A 22,647-nucleotide genomic window follows, 5' to 3' on the forward strand; every position below is an offset into this window, starting at 1 on the left:
TTCACAAAAAAAAGTTATAAAATTTTTGGTGACGAGAGAAAATTATTCTTAAAACTCAAGCCCAAAGGGTTGCACAACCTTTACAGTCTATGAGCTAGATATGTAAAATACGACTGCTCACAAGCGTCATACTGAAGTACTTATCTTACTGTTTGGGGGAGGGGGATCGATACATTTTTTATAAACACTTTTTTTTTCCATGGGCTTGACGGAACCTCTTTGTAGGCTATAAGTTGTGCAGCTCGGCTTTAGCCAATTTAACTTCTAGCACCGTAGAAAACATGATGAGAGCTACTAAGAGTTTATGGGGAAAAAATGAAATTCTATTTTTTTTCTGGCATTTAAATGTAAAAAGTTGGTGTCATTGTGTTCACCATCAAAAATTATCAAAATGAAATTTTCAATTTACATTCAACAACAAGCATATTTGTAGAAAATGTAAACAGCATAGGCACAGGGATAATGGATAATATAAGCTAACAAAAAAAAAATTTAATTTTTGTGAGTTTTTGATGATGCAGAAGAAATGAATACTATACTTTTATAAGATCAGTACATTCAAATTTGCCTTTCGAGAAGGAACAGCTCTTCACTTTCTCAACAAAGGGCGACAAATCATAAGATGTTCTCAACCATGCCACAAAATCAGTGAACTTGGGTATTGTGAATAATCGGATTTCATCTTGAGATATTTCAACAAGTTCTGAAAGCATTTCAACAGCAACTTCCATGAAATTAGCTGGCTGGCTACTCGGTGTGGGGTCTGGAGTATAATCATATTCAAACTGAATACTGCTCCTTGATGATGGCAAATCTTGCTTAACTGGATTAGAAAGCTTTTCGGACTTCACGTGAATTACATGGTAACTATTAAACAAAGAGATTGAGACATAAAAACATTATTACTTTTCTATATCTGAGAACCAAATAAATATAACTGCATTTTTTTTTTGCATAAATCATGCTTCATATGAAAGAGGCAAAACATAAATATTTGAAAGAAATAAGTCATTAAGAATCACTACAACTTGTCACTGACAACTTGCTAAAATGGGTAACTTTGTTGCTAATATATACAGTGTGCATAGGTAACAGGGCATATAGCATTTTACTGGTGAATTGTTGATGCTAGAAGCATACTTCCAGTAAGAAAAAGTATCCAAATAATGTATAATACTGGTATATATATAATACAGATATGTCTGGTATATATTCTATTAAAATAAAAAAGACTTGTTATACTGTCCCCGTATGCCCAAAAATCAGTTTAAAGTTGAAAGTCATAGAAAGTTGTTGCAGACTTTCCTGTTGCCAACAAAAAATTTCATGTTTTAAGTGCATTATTTGCTGAGATATTCAAATTCAATAATCACTGGAAAGTTGGAAAAAAACAGCATTAAAAATAAGTAAAACGGTTTTCCTGCATTTAACTTAACGGCTAATAATGCACTTAGAAACGTGGATTTTTTTTTTACAACAGCAGAGTCAGGGGCAACAACTTTCTAACTGGATTTTCGGGCACACTGGGACTGTGTGTGTGTGTATAAAAAGTAATTTTTTAATTTTAATAACTATACAGCCCCTTGAAACATAAATGACATATCTGAGTATTACACATTATTTCTATACTTTTTCTAATTGGAAGTATGCCTCTAGGATCAACAGGTTTTGAAGTAAAATGCCATAAGCCCTGTTACCTATGTATCATTTCTGTGACTGAGAGGGTTTTTAATGGGAAACTTAAGCTTCTAGAACAGTGATTCCCAACATGGGCGTTAACGCCCCCCTTGAGGACGATGGAAAGTTCCAGGGGGGGGGGTAGAAGCTACGGGTATAACATTGGATCCCATGGGTTAGATTGCGTTGGGGGTGATGGGAGAAAAATATTTCTGAAGTGGCGGGCGATGGGACAATAAAGGTTGGGAAACTATGTTCTAGAACATGATTGCACAAGTACTTTGGCTGAAAGGTGACATTTTGTCAAGGATTGCCTATGCAAGCCATGCAAGAACTAAATTATTTCTTGGATGAAAACTTTATGAATGTAAAACACTGATGAAATCAACTAAAATTCACCATATTTGTTTTAATTGGTGCAGAGTTTCTTTATGAACATCAATATTCTCAATTCACAGAAACTTTACTCCCACTAACATACAGCATTCCAACCTTAAATGCACAGCTTTTCACATGTGCACAGAGTCCTTTAAACGTTCATTACTGCAGCCAATTTAAAGATAAAAATTCAGAATCACCTTTGAACTTAAGGTGAGGTCACAATACATTTATTCTATGTGAAATTTCTTTGAGGCCCTGTATAAGCAGTATAATTTGAAACAGATTTTTTTTTTTCATTTTTCCAGAATTCCACACGTCAGTTATAATTACAAAGAAAACTATCTGCTCTAAAGAAAACAAAAAGCATGCATTTACGGATTACCCTTACATCCTTAATCCTATTTAAGACAGGCATTTAATTAAAACCCAGCTAGGGTCGGTTTTATTGATAAAACCCGGGTATAATGGGCAAAAATTCTCTATTAGTACAAGTTACAAGAAACTTACTAAAACTGAAACAATTCAGTGCATCTCTTGAATGAATTTGTTATTTTATAATGAAACAAAATTAAATCACTTACAATACCAAAGACCAAGTTGTCAGAAGTCAAAGTACGGTTTACAAAAAATTAAAAAAAAATGAAGACATACAAATTTAAACAAAAAAAACCCCCATAAATGAGATGGAGGCGGAAAACATACTAAATGTTTGTTTGAACAGCAGATGTTGTGCGATGAGTTGATTCCAAACCGATTGCATGCCTTTCTTTGCAATACATTTTCTCTATTCTCTTCTCTTTCGAATTGACTTTGTATTCACATTGTACTGAGGAATTTATTTGATACTGGATGAATGACTAGAACAAAAAAAAAGAAAGTCAAGATTGAACTGCTGATTCATATAATGTATAAAGCATCAAATTCCCTTAACAATTAAATTGATGATATTTTATTCATTTTTGTGCTGCAAATTATAATTCATAAAAGAAATGCAAAAAAAAAAAGAAATTACAGTATTCACGTGAAAGCAAGGAAATAATGTTTATTCAGAATTACTTAAACAATCATCATAAAGTTTTTTGCTCCATCAAATTTAGTCACTTTAATCACACTGCAATAATTTTATGCACACACAGACTAATTAGATCCAGACCAACAATTTTAAGCTGATTCTACACACTTTTCTATGCTTCTAACAGGAATCTAAACCTGTTGTGAGCTGGAGACAGCAAACCATAACTGCATCATAAGTGTAAAATGACCCATAAGAAATACAATAAAACAACTATATAAGGATACTCAAGCGACCAGAGAAACTTATTGTTATAAAGGAGCTATCATTACGGATGGAATATATTAATATTTTGAAAAGAACATCAGGATCAGAAAATGTTGTTATATAGGATTATCATTGCATTGCCATGGGTATGTTGAATATTCATAAATTATACAGAGCCTTTTTGATACATTTCAAGTAAAATCAACAGGAAAAAGAACTTTATGTAGTTTTATAGAAAAAATGTCAGCTGACATTGTAAATGACTAATTTTAAATATACAGAATACTTATTTGGTTATCGAGTATATCAATCTATTTTGGGCGGTTCAAAAATATTTTGAAAGATGAATACAAATTAAGTAGTACCATATTCCAAAAAATGGACCATGGACTAAACTGCCAATCCTTCCTGCTTGGATAAGAACAGTACAACATATCTTTAGATGCTTTGACGCCACCATCCACATCTTCTATTGGCAAGGAATGGTAAGGGCATGTTCCGTGAATATCAGTATGCATCTGCAGAAAAACAAATTTTATATATGTAAGTACAACAATCATGTTAATAATCATATGTATAAACTGATTTATTTTAATCATGATGAAATGATGAATATATAAAAAGTAAAATTTATATCACCACTGTCTTCATTTTATTTATTTACCCTCCATTTGCTATCACAGAATTCATATTTACCTCTTTGATTTCATTAGACACGGCTGACAATTTGAAAACGAAAGCTGACAGAGCTCCTCTCTTGATGTTGACAGAATATAATGGATCATCATCATGCTTGAAGATGTTATTAATTTCTCCATCAGATAATGAAAACATTAGTGGATACCTATTGAAAAATAGTGAATGAAAATAATTTGTATAATCTAGGTTTAACTGAATGACTGTAAATACAGCTGGACAAGTTTATAACAAACAGATATTGCGAACTTTTATGTATAAGGATATTTTTCCATGCTCCCATGAATTATGTATAGATAATATATGCAATTTTGATTGCTTATAATGAACACAGATTTCAGTAAAGTATGCCTGTAATGAATTTTTCACAGATTTTCAAACATGAATTGTCACGATTGTTTTTGTAATATTATCTAAATCATCTTAACAGTAAATTTATTTTTCTGCCACTGATGCTGTCTCTTCTTTTTTTGGAAGGCAGTCTAAGAGGGCTGTTTTGGGTACTGTAAAACCATATTCTGCTTCACTGTTATTTTTTCTACATTTTTCTGTTAAGGGGCCGTTCAAGTATTACGTAACCGTAAGCAAATTTTTAGCCATTTTTGACCCCCCCCCTATCAGCAAAAATCAGCAAAATGCTGCCCCCTCCCCCCCTTGTCAGCAAAATTTCGTCATCAGCTCTGCCCCTCTGAATCCTAACTCATATTTTCATAAAGGGTGGTTGATGACGTAAGCATTATCCAAACCCCCCCTTCCCCCACTTGTCATCAAAAGTCAGCAAATTGGAAACCCCCCCCCCCATCAATGATGACGTAATACTTGAACGGCCCATAAATCCTATTCGCAGAAAATCTTATCAAAAAAAGAAAGGGTTGAAATTATTTATTCCCACGAATCTCACCCCAAAAATGCATTTAGTACACATTTGCCATTCTCAAGCGCTAGAATCGGAAGTTGATTGTGACAGTTTCATCTTGTGTAAATTAGTTTTGAGAACATCCAAGTAAGAACATCCATTATTCATTGCTTCAAAATTTGTAGTTGACTGATAACAAAAAAAGGAAAAAAGTGATGTATCAAAAAATTTGGGATTACTCCAAATTTGTTATTCTCTCTTCAAATAGTTCAACAAAATTGGATGAAAAAATTTTCTGATGTCTGCGCTCTTATTGAAAAAAAAGGATTTATTTTTTTATATGCTTATTTGGCAAAAATTATTTAAATGCTAAATGTTTGATGTCTGCAATCATATAAAAAAAAACAATAGACACATTTTTATTTATGTATCTAATTACATGAGATTTTTAATTAAATTTTTTATCTTTATTAAAATAAATATATCATTTTAATCTATCCATTTTAAGAATACTCAGATCATTGAAAAATATGTGGCATGCATGTAAAATATTTTATTTTGCTTATGGAATATATAACCTTGACAAGATATCTCACCTTCTTAAAAGCCCCTTATTTTATCATTGAGATATTTTGTAAAGTTGATTTCTCAATGGAAAACTTTTCCCCCATACCCCATAGTTTGCACTTACAAAAATCGGAACAAAGCCTACTTCATTAAAAAAAATAGCATTTTAAAGATTTGCCATGCCAGTGATTTCAACTGTATTCGATTAAAGGGTTAAACACATTTTCAAGCTGGTATAAACATAGCAAAGTATAACAAATATTTATTTCTGCTATTCTTTCTGGCTTCCTTATAAGCAGGTTCAATTATATAATAATTCAATTCACATATTAATCATATGGTAGAGGTTTTTCTTTTAAGAAATATATTTTAATTCTCTGCAGATTTTAGCCTCTTACCAATTAACAATTTTTTCCTAATGACTGTCAAGTTAAGCAAAAATTGCCAATTCTGTTTTTGGTGATAATTGGCAATACAGTAATCTGTATTTATGATCTCAATATCTTGTATCTGTAATAATAAAACGCTGTCTACCTGTGTTCATAAGTACCTTTTTCATTTATAAAAAAAATTTATTAATATACCTGTTGATAAGAAAAAATAAAAAATTATATACCATTTCTTTCAATTAATTTTTACACAATCAAGTAAACACATTAGTTCAGAAATCATATGAACTATTTATACTTTGAAAGTTCCTCCAGCCGCTTGTTCTCAATCCATGCAGCTTCTGAACCTGGTGGTCCACCATCAGCATTCAAAGAGCAATCTTGCAGCTATGTGAAACACAGGATAATAACATTGGTGAAACTTAAAAATTTCTCAGTAAATTTGAAATACCGCACGTACTCGTGTATAACCAAATCCGACCACAATAAAACCCATGTATAAGCGGGTTAACATATGACCCCCCCAAAAAAAATTTTTACATTTTCATGTAATGAAAGTTACAATGAAAAATTATTCAAACTTTCTAATCCATTTCTCCTTCTGATTCTCCAAGCTCTACATTAAAACCAATTCTTCATGCGGTGTGGCATCTTCCTTTCATCTCTTCAACGATGTTGCCATCGGTTGCTCACAGAATAAGTTACTAAGCTAGATGACGTGGGTGGTCCCCTAATTGTATATATTCCCCCACACGATATTTTTATTTTGTATATTTTAATCAGATCCACCAAAGCGAGTGAACTCTACCCATAAAACTAATGCTGGCTTCTAGCCCACAAGTTAACAAGGCCAACCAAACCCATTTGCTCACTAACAAGATATTAAGTGAGATGACTCACGACTCACTTCGATGGATATTTTATATATTATGCAATAAAACTTTCATGTTGTTTGTTTGTTGTATTCTATGTATATAATATGACAAGTGTAAAATAACAGATAAGATGGCATGGGTTCCCTCCACATTCACAATTGCTTCTAAAATATACCTTCATTCCAATATGTACATTCATTATTCTTAACGAAAGCCCCAGAACATTTCTCCAAAACTCCCAATCTCATCTGTTATCACCCCAAAATTTGATAATCTTGACAGTACCCAATAGTCCAGGGGAATATGTTGTGAAAATTTTGTATGTTTGTTATTTTTTTTTTCTTTTTAACTCAAAATGTGTTCCGGACTCTGCCATGAAGCTGTGCTGGAAGAGATCTCGGCAACGGCAAAGTTCTGGCATTCATTCATTGTCATCACTATTTTTAATGAAAATGTTGTTTTCAGTTTTATCCATCGAAATTCCTGATACAAAACTTTTTAAAGGATTTGATGATTTTGGTGGAACACAATTCCCATGCATTGTGTACCCACTGGCATACTAGGCTAATGTCGGGTTTCTTAAAAAGGCACTGCTTTTTGTTGTTTCTTTATTTTTGGAACTCATCCCCAAATTTGGTCCATAAATTCCTTAAATAATCTTTGAAAGGCAGCACATATCCAAAGGCTGTAAAATCGTTGTTAGTCCACCTAGATTCAAAGCCAATGATGTTTCTCTCTCTCTCTCTTTTTTTTGCTTTGGCTTCAACATTACAGATTTTCAAGTCAGTCATGTGACGACCATGTAGCTGTATGATTTGGTAAATTGGAAAAGATTGTATAAGCTGATCCCCCCAAATAAAGGAACAAATTTATCAACAAAAAGCTTATAAATGTACAGTATGCTTGTAATGTATGAGTATGTACAGTATCTTACTAAAGAGAGGAGTGATTTTTTTATAAGTAAAGAAACAATTCATAAACAATAAAGAATTATCACAAATTCAGAATAAATTGATAGAATAGTTATTACAAAAACAGAATTAACTAAAACCAATAAAAAAACTTATAATAAAATAAGATTTAAAAGATGGAAAATTAAGTTTTAGGAAAAACCAGTTCTGTGTTGACCATTTCTTTTTGCACTGCTGTCATTTTATACGCAAGAGGGATTATTCGTTTATTTTATTTGCACTCTAAATTTACAATATTTGTCACTTTATACTCACTTTCAGCTGAAAATAACATTCGTGGGAATGAACCACATTCATCACACAGTCTATGATCATCCTACCCCTGTCATTAGTTGTACCCACAGCCTCTCCATAGCCTTCACTTCTGAACTTATACGTATAGTGACGACCTGGCTGCAGAACATTTTCTAAAAATTGAGATGAAAGAAATACTCAAATTTGCTATTATAGAAACCATAGAGCCTAGATTAAAAAAAAAATTTAACTTATAGTAATAGTACAGTGGAACCTCTCGACAGCAGACACCATGGGACTATGTGGGCCCTGTATCCCATACCTTAAAAGTGTCTGCTAACAGGATGTGCTGGCTATAATAGAGAAGTGTCCATCATGGAGGTCTAAATGTGAGATTTTTCCTGACAATCCAATATCGCCACAAGATTAACATGCAATAGTTTTGAACAAAAATAACTTAACATCTCATTCACAGCGAATCCCACTGGGGCATCATTTCTCAACCTTTATAAACCCAAGGATCAGTAAAATATCTGAAACTTCAACAGACCACTTGTATCCTATATTATGAGGCATTCCAGTATCTTTAGTTGTTCCGAATTGCTTCACACATTTGTCCAATTTTTTTAACGATGCTTATTTAAATTTATAATGTTTACTAAAATCATGAATAAAGAGCATTTTCATAATTATTATGATAATAATGGCTGCAAATACAAATATTCATCTCATGTATTTGTCAGGTTCAACATTTTCCCACCAATTTTCCAGCGATTTTAACTACAATAAGGAATTTCGCAGACTTATGGCAATGTTTCTGATGACAATTGGTGATGTCCCGCATTTTACCATATTTAAAAAACCCCAGTTCCCCCTTATTTTTCTCAATGAGATATGGTCATCCATTCATTTGAATGTTTTTTTTCCCGTCAAATACATTTTGTTCACTGCTGTTTGTATAAGCCATTTATTTCCCCCACCCTTCATCCCAATTTTACACTAATTAGCAAATTCATCATAAATTACATCTTTTGGCTACAAGTAGCGATATCCTGCATTTAAGATAACAATTTGCCTCATTTTCCTTGATGAGGTATGGTGAACCTAAGTATGAAGGTGCAATTTTTATTTGAACTTATATGAATATTAGTAATATAATCAATACCAAATCAAATTTTAGTAATTCTTAAACAGAATAAAAATATTCTATGTAAAAACTTCATTTACTTAGCTCCAAAACAATACAATAGATTATCTATCAATATTCAAAATGAAAAAAATGAACACTCCTTCAAAATATTGCTTAAAAAATTTGTACTTTCCATTACTGATATTAAACAATATTTTTAAAATATTGTATCTGACATCTTGTGCCTATTTGTCATCTATTTTTCACTCTAATTCCGAGATAACACTATAACGACTGATATAATATTTTATTAAAACTGACACTCCTGTTTGGCACATAATGATATACTAACATTCTATACTATATTCATTTATTTTTATTTGTGGTTTTTTTTTTCTTCAAATTGTCATCATAAATCTAATGAATTATAACAGTATTATTAGAAACAGTTTCATTCATACATGGTGAATTGTATTTATATACTTGTGATAATATACGAAATGAATCGTACATTTTTATTTATGATCAACAGTATGGATCGTATGATCCCTTGGTGATTTTATTTGTTTTCTGAAATGTACATGATGTATGAATAATAATAATATAAACTAAAGCAATTGAATAACTTTTCATTCAGTTAGAATCAAATCATCAAGAATGCCTACGGACCGCTTATGCCATCGTCAAGAACCATAGGTTGAGAAATATTGTACTTGAGCAATGAATCCCCATTCATTTCAAGAGTCTAAACTTTATTTCCCATATAAGAACCATTTTTTCATTAGAGTAATGAAATTTTTACTTGATAAACTAATGTCTTGCAATAGTGTTTTACTTTACACCAAAGTGTTCTGGATGAGGTCCAGTCTATTCTATTCTGTAGGAGGTTTTGCACAGATGCTTTGTCAGTTGAGACTCATGTGATAACAACCTAGTACAACTGACGCTTGTTTCAACAGCCCCACATTATATTGACCATTACATTACAATGGCCAATAGGTCAAGTCCCTAAAGTTTTCATATAATTACAATCCTATATGTTTTCCTTTCAATATAACAACCACCCAATATTACTTCCGTTTTGGATGAAATGACTGGGGGAGGGGGGGGGGGTGTTTTAACGAGAATTGACTGTAGATGATTTTTCCCCTTTCTCTCATTTTGTTTTCAGGCCCCATAACCATTTTTTGGTGGGAAACCCCTCATACTACTACCTTCAAAAAGTTGTGAGGCTTATTTTATCATGAAAGAATGAATACAGATAGAACCTGTTTATTTGATGTTTCTTTCAAAGTAACTACCCTGTGCAATTATGCATTTTTGCCATTGTTCATACAAAGATGTAAATGCGGATTGCAAGCCTTTTTTGTCACTTCCTTCAGTGCCTTCATCGCTGCTCGCTACACCTCTTCAGAATCTTTGCCCCTTAAGCAAATTTTTTATCCAAGGAAAAAGTCACATGGAGGTAAGAGATCAGGGGGAATAAGCTGTTGTGGAAGTACCGGAATGTGATGTTTTGAAAGGTAATCTGACACCAGGAGGGACCCATGAGTCCTTGAATGCCTGTATGATTCTTTCACAACCACCTTATTCCTCTGATCTTGTCTCATGTGACTTCCCTTTTTCCTCGGATAAAGAATTTGCTTAAGGGGCAATGATTCTCAGGTTCTGAAGTACAGCGAGCAGTGACGAAGGCGAAGGAGAGATATAGCAAAATAAAAGCTTGCAATTCACATTCACATCTTTGTATGCACAATGTCACAAAAATTCATAACTGCACAGGGTAGTTACTTAAAAAAAAACATTAAATAAACAGGTTCTATTCTAATTCTTCCTTAATAAAATAAATTTCAAAACTTTTCAAACATATTATTTTAATAAAAGCTCAAATTTAAAAAAAAAAATGGTTTGCACATGCGAATTAACGAAAACATTCAATAATTTAGAGAAAAGCCATTATTTGACTTGAGTGCTAAAGTCAATCGCTATGGTCCTACCAGTAAAAAACCAGACAGCAGGAATTGGAATTTATATTACAAGCCAATGAGCTCTAGAATTGTCTCACTCTACTTTCTGTATGTGAATGCAAGCAGGCATTTCAAAGTGAAGCCCTTGCTCATTCCTACACTCGTTATTACAATACCACGCCTCCCATCATTCCATTAAAAACGAACAGTGTATTGGGTGGCCATTATATCAAAAGGAAAACATATTGGTATATCCTGATGAGAAACACATTTTGGATTTATTCTAACAGTAGTTTTAATGAAATGGTTGCAATAATAAGATGGGGTCATTATAACAAGTGTAGACTGTATCATCATGAAAATCCTCGAGGAGTCATTATAAAAATATGAACTAAAATTATACATTATACACCAAGGGTGCTCAACCTTTTGGAGAGTGCGGGCCACTTTAGTGATCTGAAAATATGCTGCGGGCTGCTTAAGTGATCTTAAAATTTGCAGCAGGACACTTAAGTAATCTGTGAATGTACTGTGTACCATAAGTGATTTTGAAATACCTCCCTCCCTCCCTCAAGTTAATTTCAGTTTTTTTTTAAACATCGAAAGTACTCACCATCACTTGAGGAACATTCACCTGATGAAAGAAGACCTACAAAAAAAATTTTAAAACATCAGTTAATTTATAGCATATGAACAATATACCTACAAGTGCATTAATGCAAAACAAGTTTTTCCCTTTTCTAGGGTATAACATGATGGAATTAATTTTTTTAGAAATTACGGAATAAATCCGTGATTAGATTATTCATTCCACTGTGTATAAATGCATTATTCCAATTGGCTGGTTCAAGACAGCAACCCAAAAAATTGCATTTTTGAATTATGTACATGATGAGAATGATGGAAAACGCTTTCAAATACCTCAATACACACAAATTCAAACTCTGCTTACAAACTCCCATACTGAAAATTAATGTGAGTTGACTCCTATTGAGTTCCAAAGGGAATTTTAAAAACGCTGATATCTCAAAACAAGGATTTTTGAATGGCTGCTGTCTTGAACCAGCCAGCCGATTTGTTATGTATTTAAATACAGTATTTTAATTTTTGAAAAAAATAATAATTATGTACATATCAAAATATAAACAATATATCTTACATCAGGGTTCTGTTAATTTTTCTTTCTTGCAAACTGAGCACAACTCGAGTCTATCGCCATGGGCAATTCACTATCTACTGAGTTGTGCCAGAAGTGTGCGTATACTTGTCTGAGTGCATATCTAGTGTTGTGTCTGATTTTTCAGTTTTGCCATATATTTTTGAAGTGAAAGTGTAATGATTGAATATTTGTACCACTTGTAGGCCTTGTGGCGAGACTTTTTAACATGGCTTGAATTTGAGCCTCAAAATTGGGATCCACAGAAAACCAACTTCAGCCAACCACCAGTGTGCTTACAGTGGGGTTCAAACCCAGGACCTCACGATGAGAATCTGTTGCTATGACCACTCAACCACCACAATGGTATGGGTCCCGACCCAAACTTATGTCACAGGGGGTTTCTGAAATGGGTCCTTCAAATCCACGTAACAGACAGAGGCTCTTGAGGCACATGGCCCAAACTTGATTGGCAGGAGCTTCCGAGATGGCTTTGAAAACCCGTCTTATACTGTTTACGTTTTTTTTTTTAAAAATACGAAGGAGATCTACAGTTGAATGGCTTTAACCGACTTAAATTCAGATTTCTCCCCATCGAAAGTATAGTTCTTGTAGTCAAAGCCGTACATCATGATATTTTTAAACAAAAACATTATCGAGAAGATAGTAGCAGGATGTCTTAAGAGCATCATAGACCCCGGGGCAAGTGTTTTTCTGATGCCCTACCAGGTAACTTCTGGAAAATTTCAACCAAATCTCATTTTTGTGAGGCCCTCTTCTCTTGAGACCCCCCGGACGATCCCATGCGTTAAGACTGGCACTGGATATTAGTACCATGCGGTTAGGTAGGCAGATCACCTCTTGTATAATTCTTTTTCCAGATAACTTTTTGTTAAATTTCGTAGAAGGAGGAACATTTTATATTTTAAAAGCCACATTGATTTTTTTTGCTTTATATTAATATTGAGTAACGAGATAAAATGTTATCGCTCATTATGATCCCCACATTCATTTTGACTAGCGATATTTTAATGTTTAAAATAACTATCGGCAATGTGTTCGAGCGTTTTTTTCATTCAGAGGCGTTAAAAATAAATGAGGGCAGTAAAACCGTGTCTAGAATTTCGCGCAACTGAAGGGACGTCACAGTGAAGCTGGTTTCGAGATGGAAATTATTAAATAAATTAATTTAATTACTTTATTTTACTGCGTATAAATTCACTTAATTTGAATTAAAAATGGCATTTCATTATTTAAAAAAAACAATTGCTTATATAACAGCAAAATGAACTAAATGTCTTACAGAGTTTACATTCATGCACGCTGCAGTATAGGAGCAGGTTTCCTGTGCCGCGCGCAACGTGATTCACCCAGCGCGACACGCCGTCCACTCACCAGTAAAAAAAGCAGCATGACTGTTTTCCTATAGAGCGCAATACGCCTGACGCCAGCGCTTTGCGTCGGGTGTGATTAGCCGACTGCTTCTGGAGGCGTCAAATGCGTCGTGCGCCGCGGTTTTGCCGATATTCTCTTCACTCTTGTGTGTGTTTTCGTACCCTTCCCTTCAAACCGGAGCATGCAGACGACAGAGTAGCTGATGCCAAAGCCATATATTTTATATAGCCGCCTTAATCTGATGTGCTTCGCTAGGAAAACACAAACGCGTAGCGTGATTATGTAACGTGTTTCTGTCGGCGCGAAATAGTCTGATTCGGTTCACGCTGCGCGACAAACCTATTCCTAGGAAAACCCGGCTTTACTGTTTAACTTGACTTGAATAATTAGTGTCCTTTATCTTTACTGTTTACATTTTCTTCAAATATGACGTAAATCTAGAGATGAACGGCTTTGACAAAAGCTCAATAAAGATCTTGAATTGCCTTGGCTCTGACCAACTCAAATTCTGATTTTTTTTTCCCAGATAGCACAACAGCTAGTCAAGTCAAGACTGATTATCATAGTCTCGGCCGTACATAATAATGTATGTAAACAAAAACATAGGCAGGCCTGTCCTCAGCATGTATAGAGGACGTTAATCATTCAAGTCAAATCATAGGCAGGCCGATCGCTTACTGTATAAATAACTTTCGAATAATTTTTAGTTAGATTTCATAGGAAAAGGTCCATTGTATGTTTTAACAGTTCCATTTTTAAATTTTTATATTAAATAACGAGATGAAATGTTATCGGTCATTACGATCCCTGTTTATTTCGACCAGCGATATTTTCATATTTAAAACAAATATCCGCAATGCGTTCGAGCGTTTGTTGCATTCAGAGGCGTTGAATATAAATGAGGGCAGTAAAACCGTGTCTAGAATTTCGCGCACATCCGAAGGGACCAGTCACAGTGAAGCTAATTTCGAGGAAACGGACTATTACTTCGAAAATGGATTGCGTAAAGTATATCCCTATTCGTACACCTACGTGACTACTTGTAAAGAAAGGTGGTTCGGAAGAACTATCCTAGATGTGTATAGTAATGAGCTCGGTGATTTACCGATACAAGAATATGCTAAACGAATTGAGAATGGGTTGCTAACTGTCAACGGAGAGAAGGTTAGTATCCATCACAGAGTGAAGCATCATGATGTTCTGTCCAGCACTGTCCATCGCCATGAAATGCCTGTTCTAGCCCGACATATGCAGATACTAGGTGATAGAGATGATCTGATTGCTGTTGAAAAACCTCCTTCGGTACCCGTTCATCCTTGTGGATATTACAGACATAATAGCGTCCTGTTCATGCTAGCAAAAGAGCTTGATGTGAAAGGTCTTTATGCGATACATAGATTGGATCGGTTGACATCGGGTGTGTTGCTGTTCGCACGTACAAAAGAAAGAGCGAAGCAAATCCAAGAAGAGATTCAACAGAGACTCGTTCAAAAAATTTATATTGCCAGAGTGGAGGGCGATTTCCCTAACAAAACTGTCCATTGTGATGCGCATGTGAGAGAGATGCATGGGAAAATTGGCATTTCCATCGCTGGGGAAAAAGGAAAATATTGCTTGACAGAATTCCGAAAAATCAGGTACGACAGAGGTACGAGCATTGTACTGTGTAAACCTTTGACTGGAAGGATGCATCAAATAAGAGTGCACTTGCAGTACCTAGGGTTCCCCATTGTAAATGATTCTTTATACAATAGTTACACTTTCGGACCAAAAAAGGGTAAAGATGGTGATTTTGGGAAGACAGTAAGAGAAGTGTTGGAGGATCTTCACAGGATTCAACAAGCAAAAAAGTACGAGTCATTATCACATGATGAAAAGGGCTGTTCACTGAACTCAGATCTGCAACTTGAAAAGTACAGCTTCCTCTTAAGTAATACATACAAAACAGACGTCGTTTCCTCAAAATTTATCAAGGATCCGACACGAATAACTCACGATGAGGATTGTTGGAACTGCAGGATCGGAATGAGGGAACCTGCTATATCCGACTTATATATATGTTTGCATGCCCTTGAATATAAAGGAACAAACTGGAAGTTCCAAAGTGAAATGCCAGCTTGGACTTCAGAAGCATGGACCCAAAACTGATCATTTGTTAAAATATTAATATTATTTTCTGTAATAAAAGACAAGTTTCACTTTTGTGTAACAATGTAAATATAGTACAAGATATGCAGGACACAGGTTGTTATGCAGAAATGACCAGGAAAGAAAAATTCACAATTGCCTCCACTACTAACTCCGGTCATATCGCCATACGGAAATTTCCAACCAATGGAGCTGGATGGGAAATGGGAGGCACCAACTATCGATAGTCGTTCTGGGCTCAATAGGTAAAGAACTTGTTTTCAATGTTCTTTCCATTGGATCGAACCTATAGACCTTCGCTGTAACCTTCGTGGTGGAATCACAAGCATCTCACCACTGCACAACTTGAGAGCATTTGTCTCCTCTGGGACTCGAACCACAGCCTTCTCGCAGTTCGGGCTAGTACACTACCAATATACTATAGAAGCAATAAGAAATTTCTGTAGAATGGTACCCCTGCGATGAACTGTATTGCTTCTTTTGCATATTGTGGCACACTCACCCGGACTGCGAGAGGGCTGTGGAGGCCCCCAGTTTTAGTACCCAAACATGAATTTTTCTTTCCTAATCATCTCTGCATAACAACCAGTTTCCTGCATATCTTGTACTGTCAAGTGGAGAGAATATCTTTTTCTACATATATGTAAAAATTAGGCATACGCTTTAGGTTTTAACCTGTCAAAATGACCGGAGGTTGATTACTATAAAGGATTAGAAGGTTGCTTACTATAAAGTCTTGATTTTTGTAAATTTTTTGTATGTTTAAATGTAGGGAGTGTCTAGGTAAGCGATAGAATATAAAAACTCGAAGTTTTCCGAGTATAAATTTTATAATTAAATTTTATTTTCACCATCTTTGCTCAAGAAACACATATGTATTCCTGTTTTTCATGATTATTTTTTCATTTAAAGACTTCAGTTGTGCATAAGGGTGCCTACCTAATTAAGTTATTTTTCCAATTTTTTTTTTCTTTTTTTAAAGACACTTTTGATGCAGAATGAACACAAATCAAGTTAAATTACCTGCAATTACTACTCTCAAATCAAATTTCGCAATAAAAAAAATCACCATCAGATCCAAAATAGATACAAGTCATCCAACCAATTTTTTATGTCAAAAGGCTGAATTGATGCTGACTGCTTGGCGAATTTTGTCTCCCCATTCCTAGAAATTACATATTTTTTCGCAGTTTATGCAATGACGTTATTTATAAGCAGCAGTCTTTTCCAAGTGAATATTTTGGGCAGGGCCATAGGATGCCTTTTTGATTAATAAAAATAAGTATATATGATAAATCAGCTATTATACATATTTATCAACAGGGCAAGACAAATCCCAGGTCGATTAAAAAAATTGATATCGGCACGTAAAATTTTCTTTGTGTACTCAGTAAATTGCAGGCCAAGAACACCACAAAATGTTTAAAATTTATCAATTGTCTAAGTAGTTTGATAAATTTATCACTTTTTTTTTACCGGTGATTATAAATACCAAGTGATGTTGGTAAAATTTGATAAATACTTGAAATTCATTGTCTATATTTGTGATTATGCAAACTACCCCTGCCCTCGTGCATTTGGTGAATTTGATAAATATTAAAAAACTTCCAAATGAATGTAGGATGTGTGACAAATATATAGTCAGACCTCAATATAATGATACAGTTCATGCATGAATTATAGTACAATGTATTACGTTTACCAATGACACGATGCTTAGGAATTATGCATAATCACCAGTGAATGTGATTAATTTAGGAAAATTTACCAATGGCACTTGGGTACTATGCATAATTGCTGGTAAAAGTGATTTATTTAGGTAAATTTATCGAACTTACCAAAATGCTCAGCAATAACAAAAAACCAGTTTATCACGTATAATAACTGCATTTACCATAACATATATTTTTTGTGGGGGGCAGCTTAGTTACGGACCTGCTTTTGGGACACATCCCCCCCACCCTTCCAAAAAAAAAGTAGGGACAGAGATTTGGCAGTTATATTATTTAGTTTTTATTTCAGAAATTCATGCTTGGCTCCTAAGAAATTTGGCTGGTGCCTAAAATTTATTGTCCAATTTCTCAAACCGTGGTTTAGAGGGAACATTGATTAATATTGAACAATGATATAACAGTAGTCTGATTAAAAATATATCAAATTACGAATTTATTCACATTAGATCCCAGTCTTCCTTTGCCCAAATGGGAACATCAGTCTTATACTCATCGTTATCAATTTTGTATCGTAAAGCGTGAAGAAAAAGTATCAAGTCACTCGGTTCCGGGTCCTTATACTGATTAGCGCAAAAGTTACAATGAGGATCACTTATGAATTTAGTGGGATCTTTTTCGTATTTTTCTTCAAGTTTTTTATAGGCGTCACCATCAATGTTACTGTCGAGCATCACTTTCAAGAGGTTTTCTTCCCTACTGAGCATAGGGCTGGATGAAACATCGTCAACTTTCAACCACTTGTCAATGTTGTGGGTGTCCATCAGATCCTTCAACAACTGCTCCTCAGATTTTCCAGTAACACCACCTTTCCCTTTTGAAGGTCCGAAAGCGGTATGGTTATAGATTGGATCATTGACTATCGGGTAACCCAAGAACTGTAAATGCACTCGGATTTGATGCATGCGGCCAGTATGCGGCAAACATCTAACAACGCTGGACTTCCCGTTAAAACTTATCCTCTCGAAGTCTGTGCAGGACTCTTTGCCCGTCGCTTTCACATGGCATACACCGATCTTTGGTGACAGTATGTCAATAGGTTCCCTGCAAGAAATGACTCCATCTGGAAATTTCCCCTCTACACGACACAGGTACTCCTTCTCGACTTTGTGCTCTCTAACATATTTGTCCAGGTCCTGCGATTTCTTCAGGGTTCTCGTCAACATGACAATCCCAGAAGTCAATCGATCCAGTCTGTGGATGGTGTGTAGGTCTTTGAGACCATGCTCTTTGGCGAGTATAAACAAGAGGGTGTTGTGTCTGTACCTGCCGCAAGGGTGCACTGGTATCGATGGAGGCTTGTCAACAACTATGAGGTCTTCGCTCAGGTGCAACACCTTTATGGGGCTAGCCAGAACTGCCATCTCGTGCCGGTGTATTTTATTGGAGATGCGGTCGTTGTCCTTCAACAGGTAGTCGCGATCCACTTTGAGTCCGTTGACCATCACGTTCCCGGTTTCGACCCCCTCCACGTACTGCTCTTTCGTTAGTGCCCGGAATTCGTCGCCGAACACGTCGACGAGCTTCCGACCTACCCAGCGTCCTTTACAGTAGGTCGTGAAAGTGAAATGATACGGGTAGACTTTACGGAGACCATTCTCGAAGTAATAATCGGTTTCTTCGAATCTAGCGCCGGAGTACCTCGAAGATGCCGCTTCGTCCCTACGGCTGTGCTTGATGATATTACTCGCCAACTCGTCGCTCACATTGGCTTTGAATTTCCTCTTCCTCCCTCCTTCGATGATGCCCTCCTTTCCATCCTCGCAACCTAATTCCGTCGTCTTAGTTTTATTATCGGCCATTTAATAACTTGTAACCAGTGATCTCTGTGTTGACGAAAACAAACACGTGTAAACAAGTTTGCGCACGAATGTTCTGGCTGTTACGGCTCACTTGGGTTTTTCACCTATGCGATAAATGACGTCACATGCGTGATAACAGTTTTAGCGACATCTAGTATGCAATAAGTAAATATTTTTTAGGTGGTGCAATCTACAAAATTCCTCGAGAAAACGGAGTGGAAACCTGAGAACATGCGCCCCCATATCCTGGAACAGACACCCCCTAGGCCTGAATCTTTAAAGGGCCACTTCTATAGCATGAAAAATAAAAAAAATGATGCTTCTAGCTCCGTTTTCTAGGGTTAAAAACCCTGGTACCCCTCATCCTTGGGGGGGGGGCCTGGGACGGTTATCATTTTTTGCTTTTCACGCTACAAATTAACTGCAGAAGGGGCCCGTTAAAAGTCTGACTGAATGGCCCCGCTACAGGATGTGGGTCCATGGGCATGTTCCCCACAAGGGCGGGGCTGACAGGGTTCGGGACAATTCTCATCATTTTTTGCTTTTTCACGCTATAAATTAACTATAGAAGGGCCCGCAGAAGATCCCAGCCTTGGGGCCTTGCTCCAGGATGTGGGGGGGGGGGCTATGGAGAGGGGGAGTCCTTTCTTTTTTTTCAAACCGAGCAAAACTCTGGTTCTATCGGCGTGGGCAATTCATTACCAAATGAGTTGTACCACACAGAGTCGGATTTAGGGTTCTTTCGCCTAAGGCAGCCTATAATTTTACCGTCCTTCTCCCATTCTGGTGTGATGTTTCTGACATAGTCATTCCCCATATTTGCCGTTCTAGGCTACATCCCATTTATCTGCGTACCCTCTGTCCCTGTTAATACCCCACTTAGTAACTCTTTTTCTCTGTTAATACCCCACTTAGTAACTCTTTTTCTCTGTTAATACCCCACTTAGTAACTCTTTTTCTCTGTTAATACCCCACTTAGTAACTCTTTTTCTTTCATTCACTCTTGCACACTATTTTGATCACACGCGCTCGTACACTCTAGGTTTTCTGGAATTTTGGTCACAGAGACCTAGAGAGCTTACAATCATATGAAAGACCAAAATTCTGTGCAAGCATTTGAATGACCAAAAGAGTGATTTTTAGAGAGCAAGGGAGCAGCAGATACATCTGCTTGCAAATTCTTTGGGTCACTCGTTTGGTAACTCACTCACTTTGTCCTCTTGCTCTCAAGACAGAAGAGGCATGCCCTCTCTCTTCTATTCTAATAATTTTCCCTCACCACTCATTCTTCAAATTTGTCGCTCCTGTGAACTGACCGACCTAGGCTATTAAGACCTCCCCCCCCCCCGTAAATACGTCTCTGGTGCCGGAAGTGTGTGCTTGTGCGCGTTAGTGCATATCTAGTGTTGTTCGTGAAATTTTTAGTGTTGCCATCTATTTACAAAGTATGAGTGAAGTGCAATAAATGAAATATTTGAACTGGTGTACGTCTGCTGCTCTCTGTGGCGAGACTTTTTTCAACAGGGAGAACGGCTTACATTCGTGCCTTGAAGTTGGAACCATAGAAAACCAGCTTCAGCCAACCACCGACTGTTCCCGGAGGGTTCGAACCTGGGTCCTCGCGATGTGAGTCAATTCCCCGACGAAATGATTGATATATTGATATATTGATATATAGAATAACATTCAAGTCTATTGTTCTATCACTTTGGTCCACCCCCAAAATACCAAGGTCCTTCTCTGAAAGAAATTTCTGATTACGACCCGGGAATATAATTTTTCAATTGAATTAAGATCTTCTCCTAACTAGTGCACAGGCTAGTATTTAACAGAGGTGTGGAGTCAAAGAAAGTGGGCCAGGGTTACCAGACATTAAGAAAAATAGCAGTCAAATGTGCGTACGCGGTGGGGATTCCAAGAGATATTTGAAACTCGTAAGAAAATACTGCGAACGTAAAAAGTTTGGGAATCTCTTCATATACGAGGGCTATAGCCGGAGTAGGGGGAATTATGAATCTATAATTTTTTGTTTTTGAACAGTATAAATCTACTAGAAAAGGGTACTTTTATCCCTTTCTTTTTTTCAAACCGAGCGCAACTCAGGTCTATCACCATCTATGGGCGATTTACTACCTAGTGAGCTGTGCCGGAAGTGTAACTGTACCTAACAGTGCGTATGTAGTGTTGTTTGATTTTTCAGTTTTTGTTTGACTTTCACCCCTATGAAAGAGATCCAGGCCCAGGAATCCTATTCTAGGTTATGATTGTTAGTAAAAATAAAATATGAAAATTTGATGACTCCATCATACGAAATCGAAGCCTCCACGAAACAAGTACTTTTACTGATGGCCCATCAGTGATAGGTTTTACCAGGGCAGGACCCAAAGGGGGGTACTTTCCCGTATGGAAAATTTTTAAGAATGACAAAATATGCATTTTATAACATAATCAGTGCCATCTTAAGGCACGGGCCTCACAAAAATTAGATCTTGTTGAAATTTTCGAGAATTTGTCTGGTAGGGTCTCACAAAAAACACTTGGCCCGGGGGCCCATGATGCTCTTAAGACGGCCCTCAACATGATAGAATTTTTCATTGGAACTGGTGACAAATACTAATGAAGTAGGTCTACAAATCCAAGTTTCTATTTTCATGTCTGTATTGTACTTCCCACTGATCTATTTTTTTTCTCTCTCTCTCATTCGAACTCACTTGAAAAAGGTGAACTTGCAAAATCTTTATTATTATTAATGCTGAAAAATATATCGTTGATTTTTTTTGTCAAGTCCCTCAATATATCAGACTTCGATCTGCTTTTTCAGTCACTGAGTTCGGTGGAGAAAAAGTTTTCTCGATCACATACAAGTTATCACAAAATTTACTTGTTGACCGAAACCACGCAATTGTTATCTTTTAGACGTTCGTGTAAACTTTTTCTTATGGTTTGTTCATATTTGGCTCAGTTATCTTATTTACTCTTTCTTGTCCCTTTATCTTCAGAATGTCTCTTTCGGACGGTGACCGCAATGAGGAAGTAATTTAATGGAGTGAGATACAGGAAATTTTCAGTAGATAAAAAAAGGGCTCGATGAACTAAAACATTCAAAATATAGTTTATAAAGAACAAAAGAAATCAAAAATTGTTCGACAAAAGATGAGCCAAATATTGCAAAATAAAAAATTAGGCGATTGCGTACTAGTATACAGCCATCATTTTCATCGTATAACATTGTACGTTGTTGCAAATTTTGGCTAACGTCAGGGGTCTTGGCCCACCGAGCACTTGATAACGTGTGTAGTATAGCCTATGGGGCTTGACCATTGAATGTGGTCCGCGGTGGGTCAGCTGTTGAAGACTCCTGATTTATGTTGTTCAGGGCATTTTAGTTTCAGAAT

General features: G+C 35.9%; 2 protein-coding genes and 1 pseudogene across 3 annotated transcripts in view; 1 reads left to right on the plus strand and 2 right to left on the minus strand.

Annotated features, from left to right (window-relative positions):
* LOC149070104 (uncharacterized) overlaps positions 1 to 22,647 on the minus strand; it is an 85,458-nt gene that overhangs the window by 59,573 nt on the left and 3,238 nt on the right. The window contains exons 2-8 of the mRNA XM_089249232.1: positions 11,635 to 11,670; positions 7,947 to 8,098; positions 6,144 to 6,232; positions 4,034 to 4,181; positions 3,703 to 3,855; positions 2,761 to 2,915; positions 540 to 867 (exon numbers count right to left, since the gene is read on the minus strand). Of these exons, the coding sequence (XP_089105358.1) occupies positions 540 to 867; positions 2,761 to 2,915; positions 3,703 to 3,855; positions 4,034 to 4,181; positions 6,144 to 6,232; positions 7,947 to 8,098; positions 11,635 to 11,670 (1,061 nt within the window). The remainder of the gene's footprint in view (positions 1 to 539; positions 868 to 2,760; positions 2,916 to 3,702; positions 3,856 to 4,033; positions 4,182 to 6,143; positions 6,233 to 7,946; positions 8,099 to 11,634; positions 11,671 to 22,647) is intronic.
* Positions 14,168 to 16,658, plus strand: LOC149070105 (pseudouridylate synthase RPUSD2 pseudogene; annotated as a pseudogene). The gene has a single exon (XR_016195061.1). The product of XR_016195061.1 is annotated as a pseudouridylate synthase RPUSD2 pseudogene (transcript).
* LOC149070106 (pseudouridylate synthase RPUSD2-like) lies at positions 17,863 to 19,316 on the minus strand. Its single transcript, XM_089249753.1, has one exon. It carries the CDS (start codon positions 19,250 to 19,252, stop codon positions 17,891 to 17,893), a length of 1,362 nt encoding a protein of 453 aa, XP_089105879.1. The 5' UTR covers positions 19,253 to 19,316; the 3' UTR covers positions 17,863 to 17,890.

This window comes from Pholcus phalangioides, unplaced genomic scaffold (genome assembly GCF_987345545.1).
Source record: "Pholcus phalangioides strain wild (caught in Gottingen) unplaced genomic scaffold, Ppha-v1.0 ptg000022l_1, whole genome shotgun sequence".
In the NCBI taxonomy this organism is placed as follows: Eukaryota; Metazoa; Arthropoda; class Arachnida; order Araneae; family Pholcidae; genus Pholcus; species Pholcus phalangioides.

Excerpts from the sequence above, each read along its gene's own strand:
- LOC149070106 (XM_089249753.1), bottom strand. The coding sequence starts at position 19,252 with ATGGCCGATAATAAAACTAAGACGACGGAATTAGGTTGCGAGGATGGA.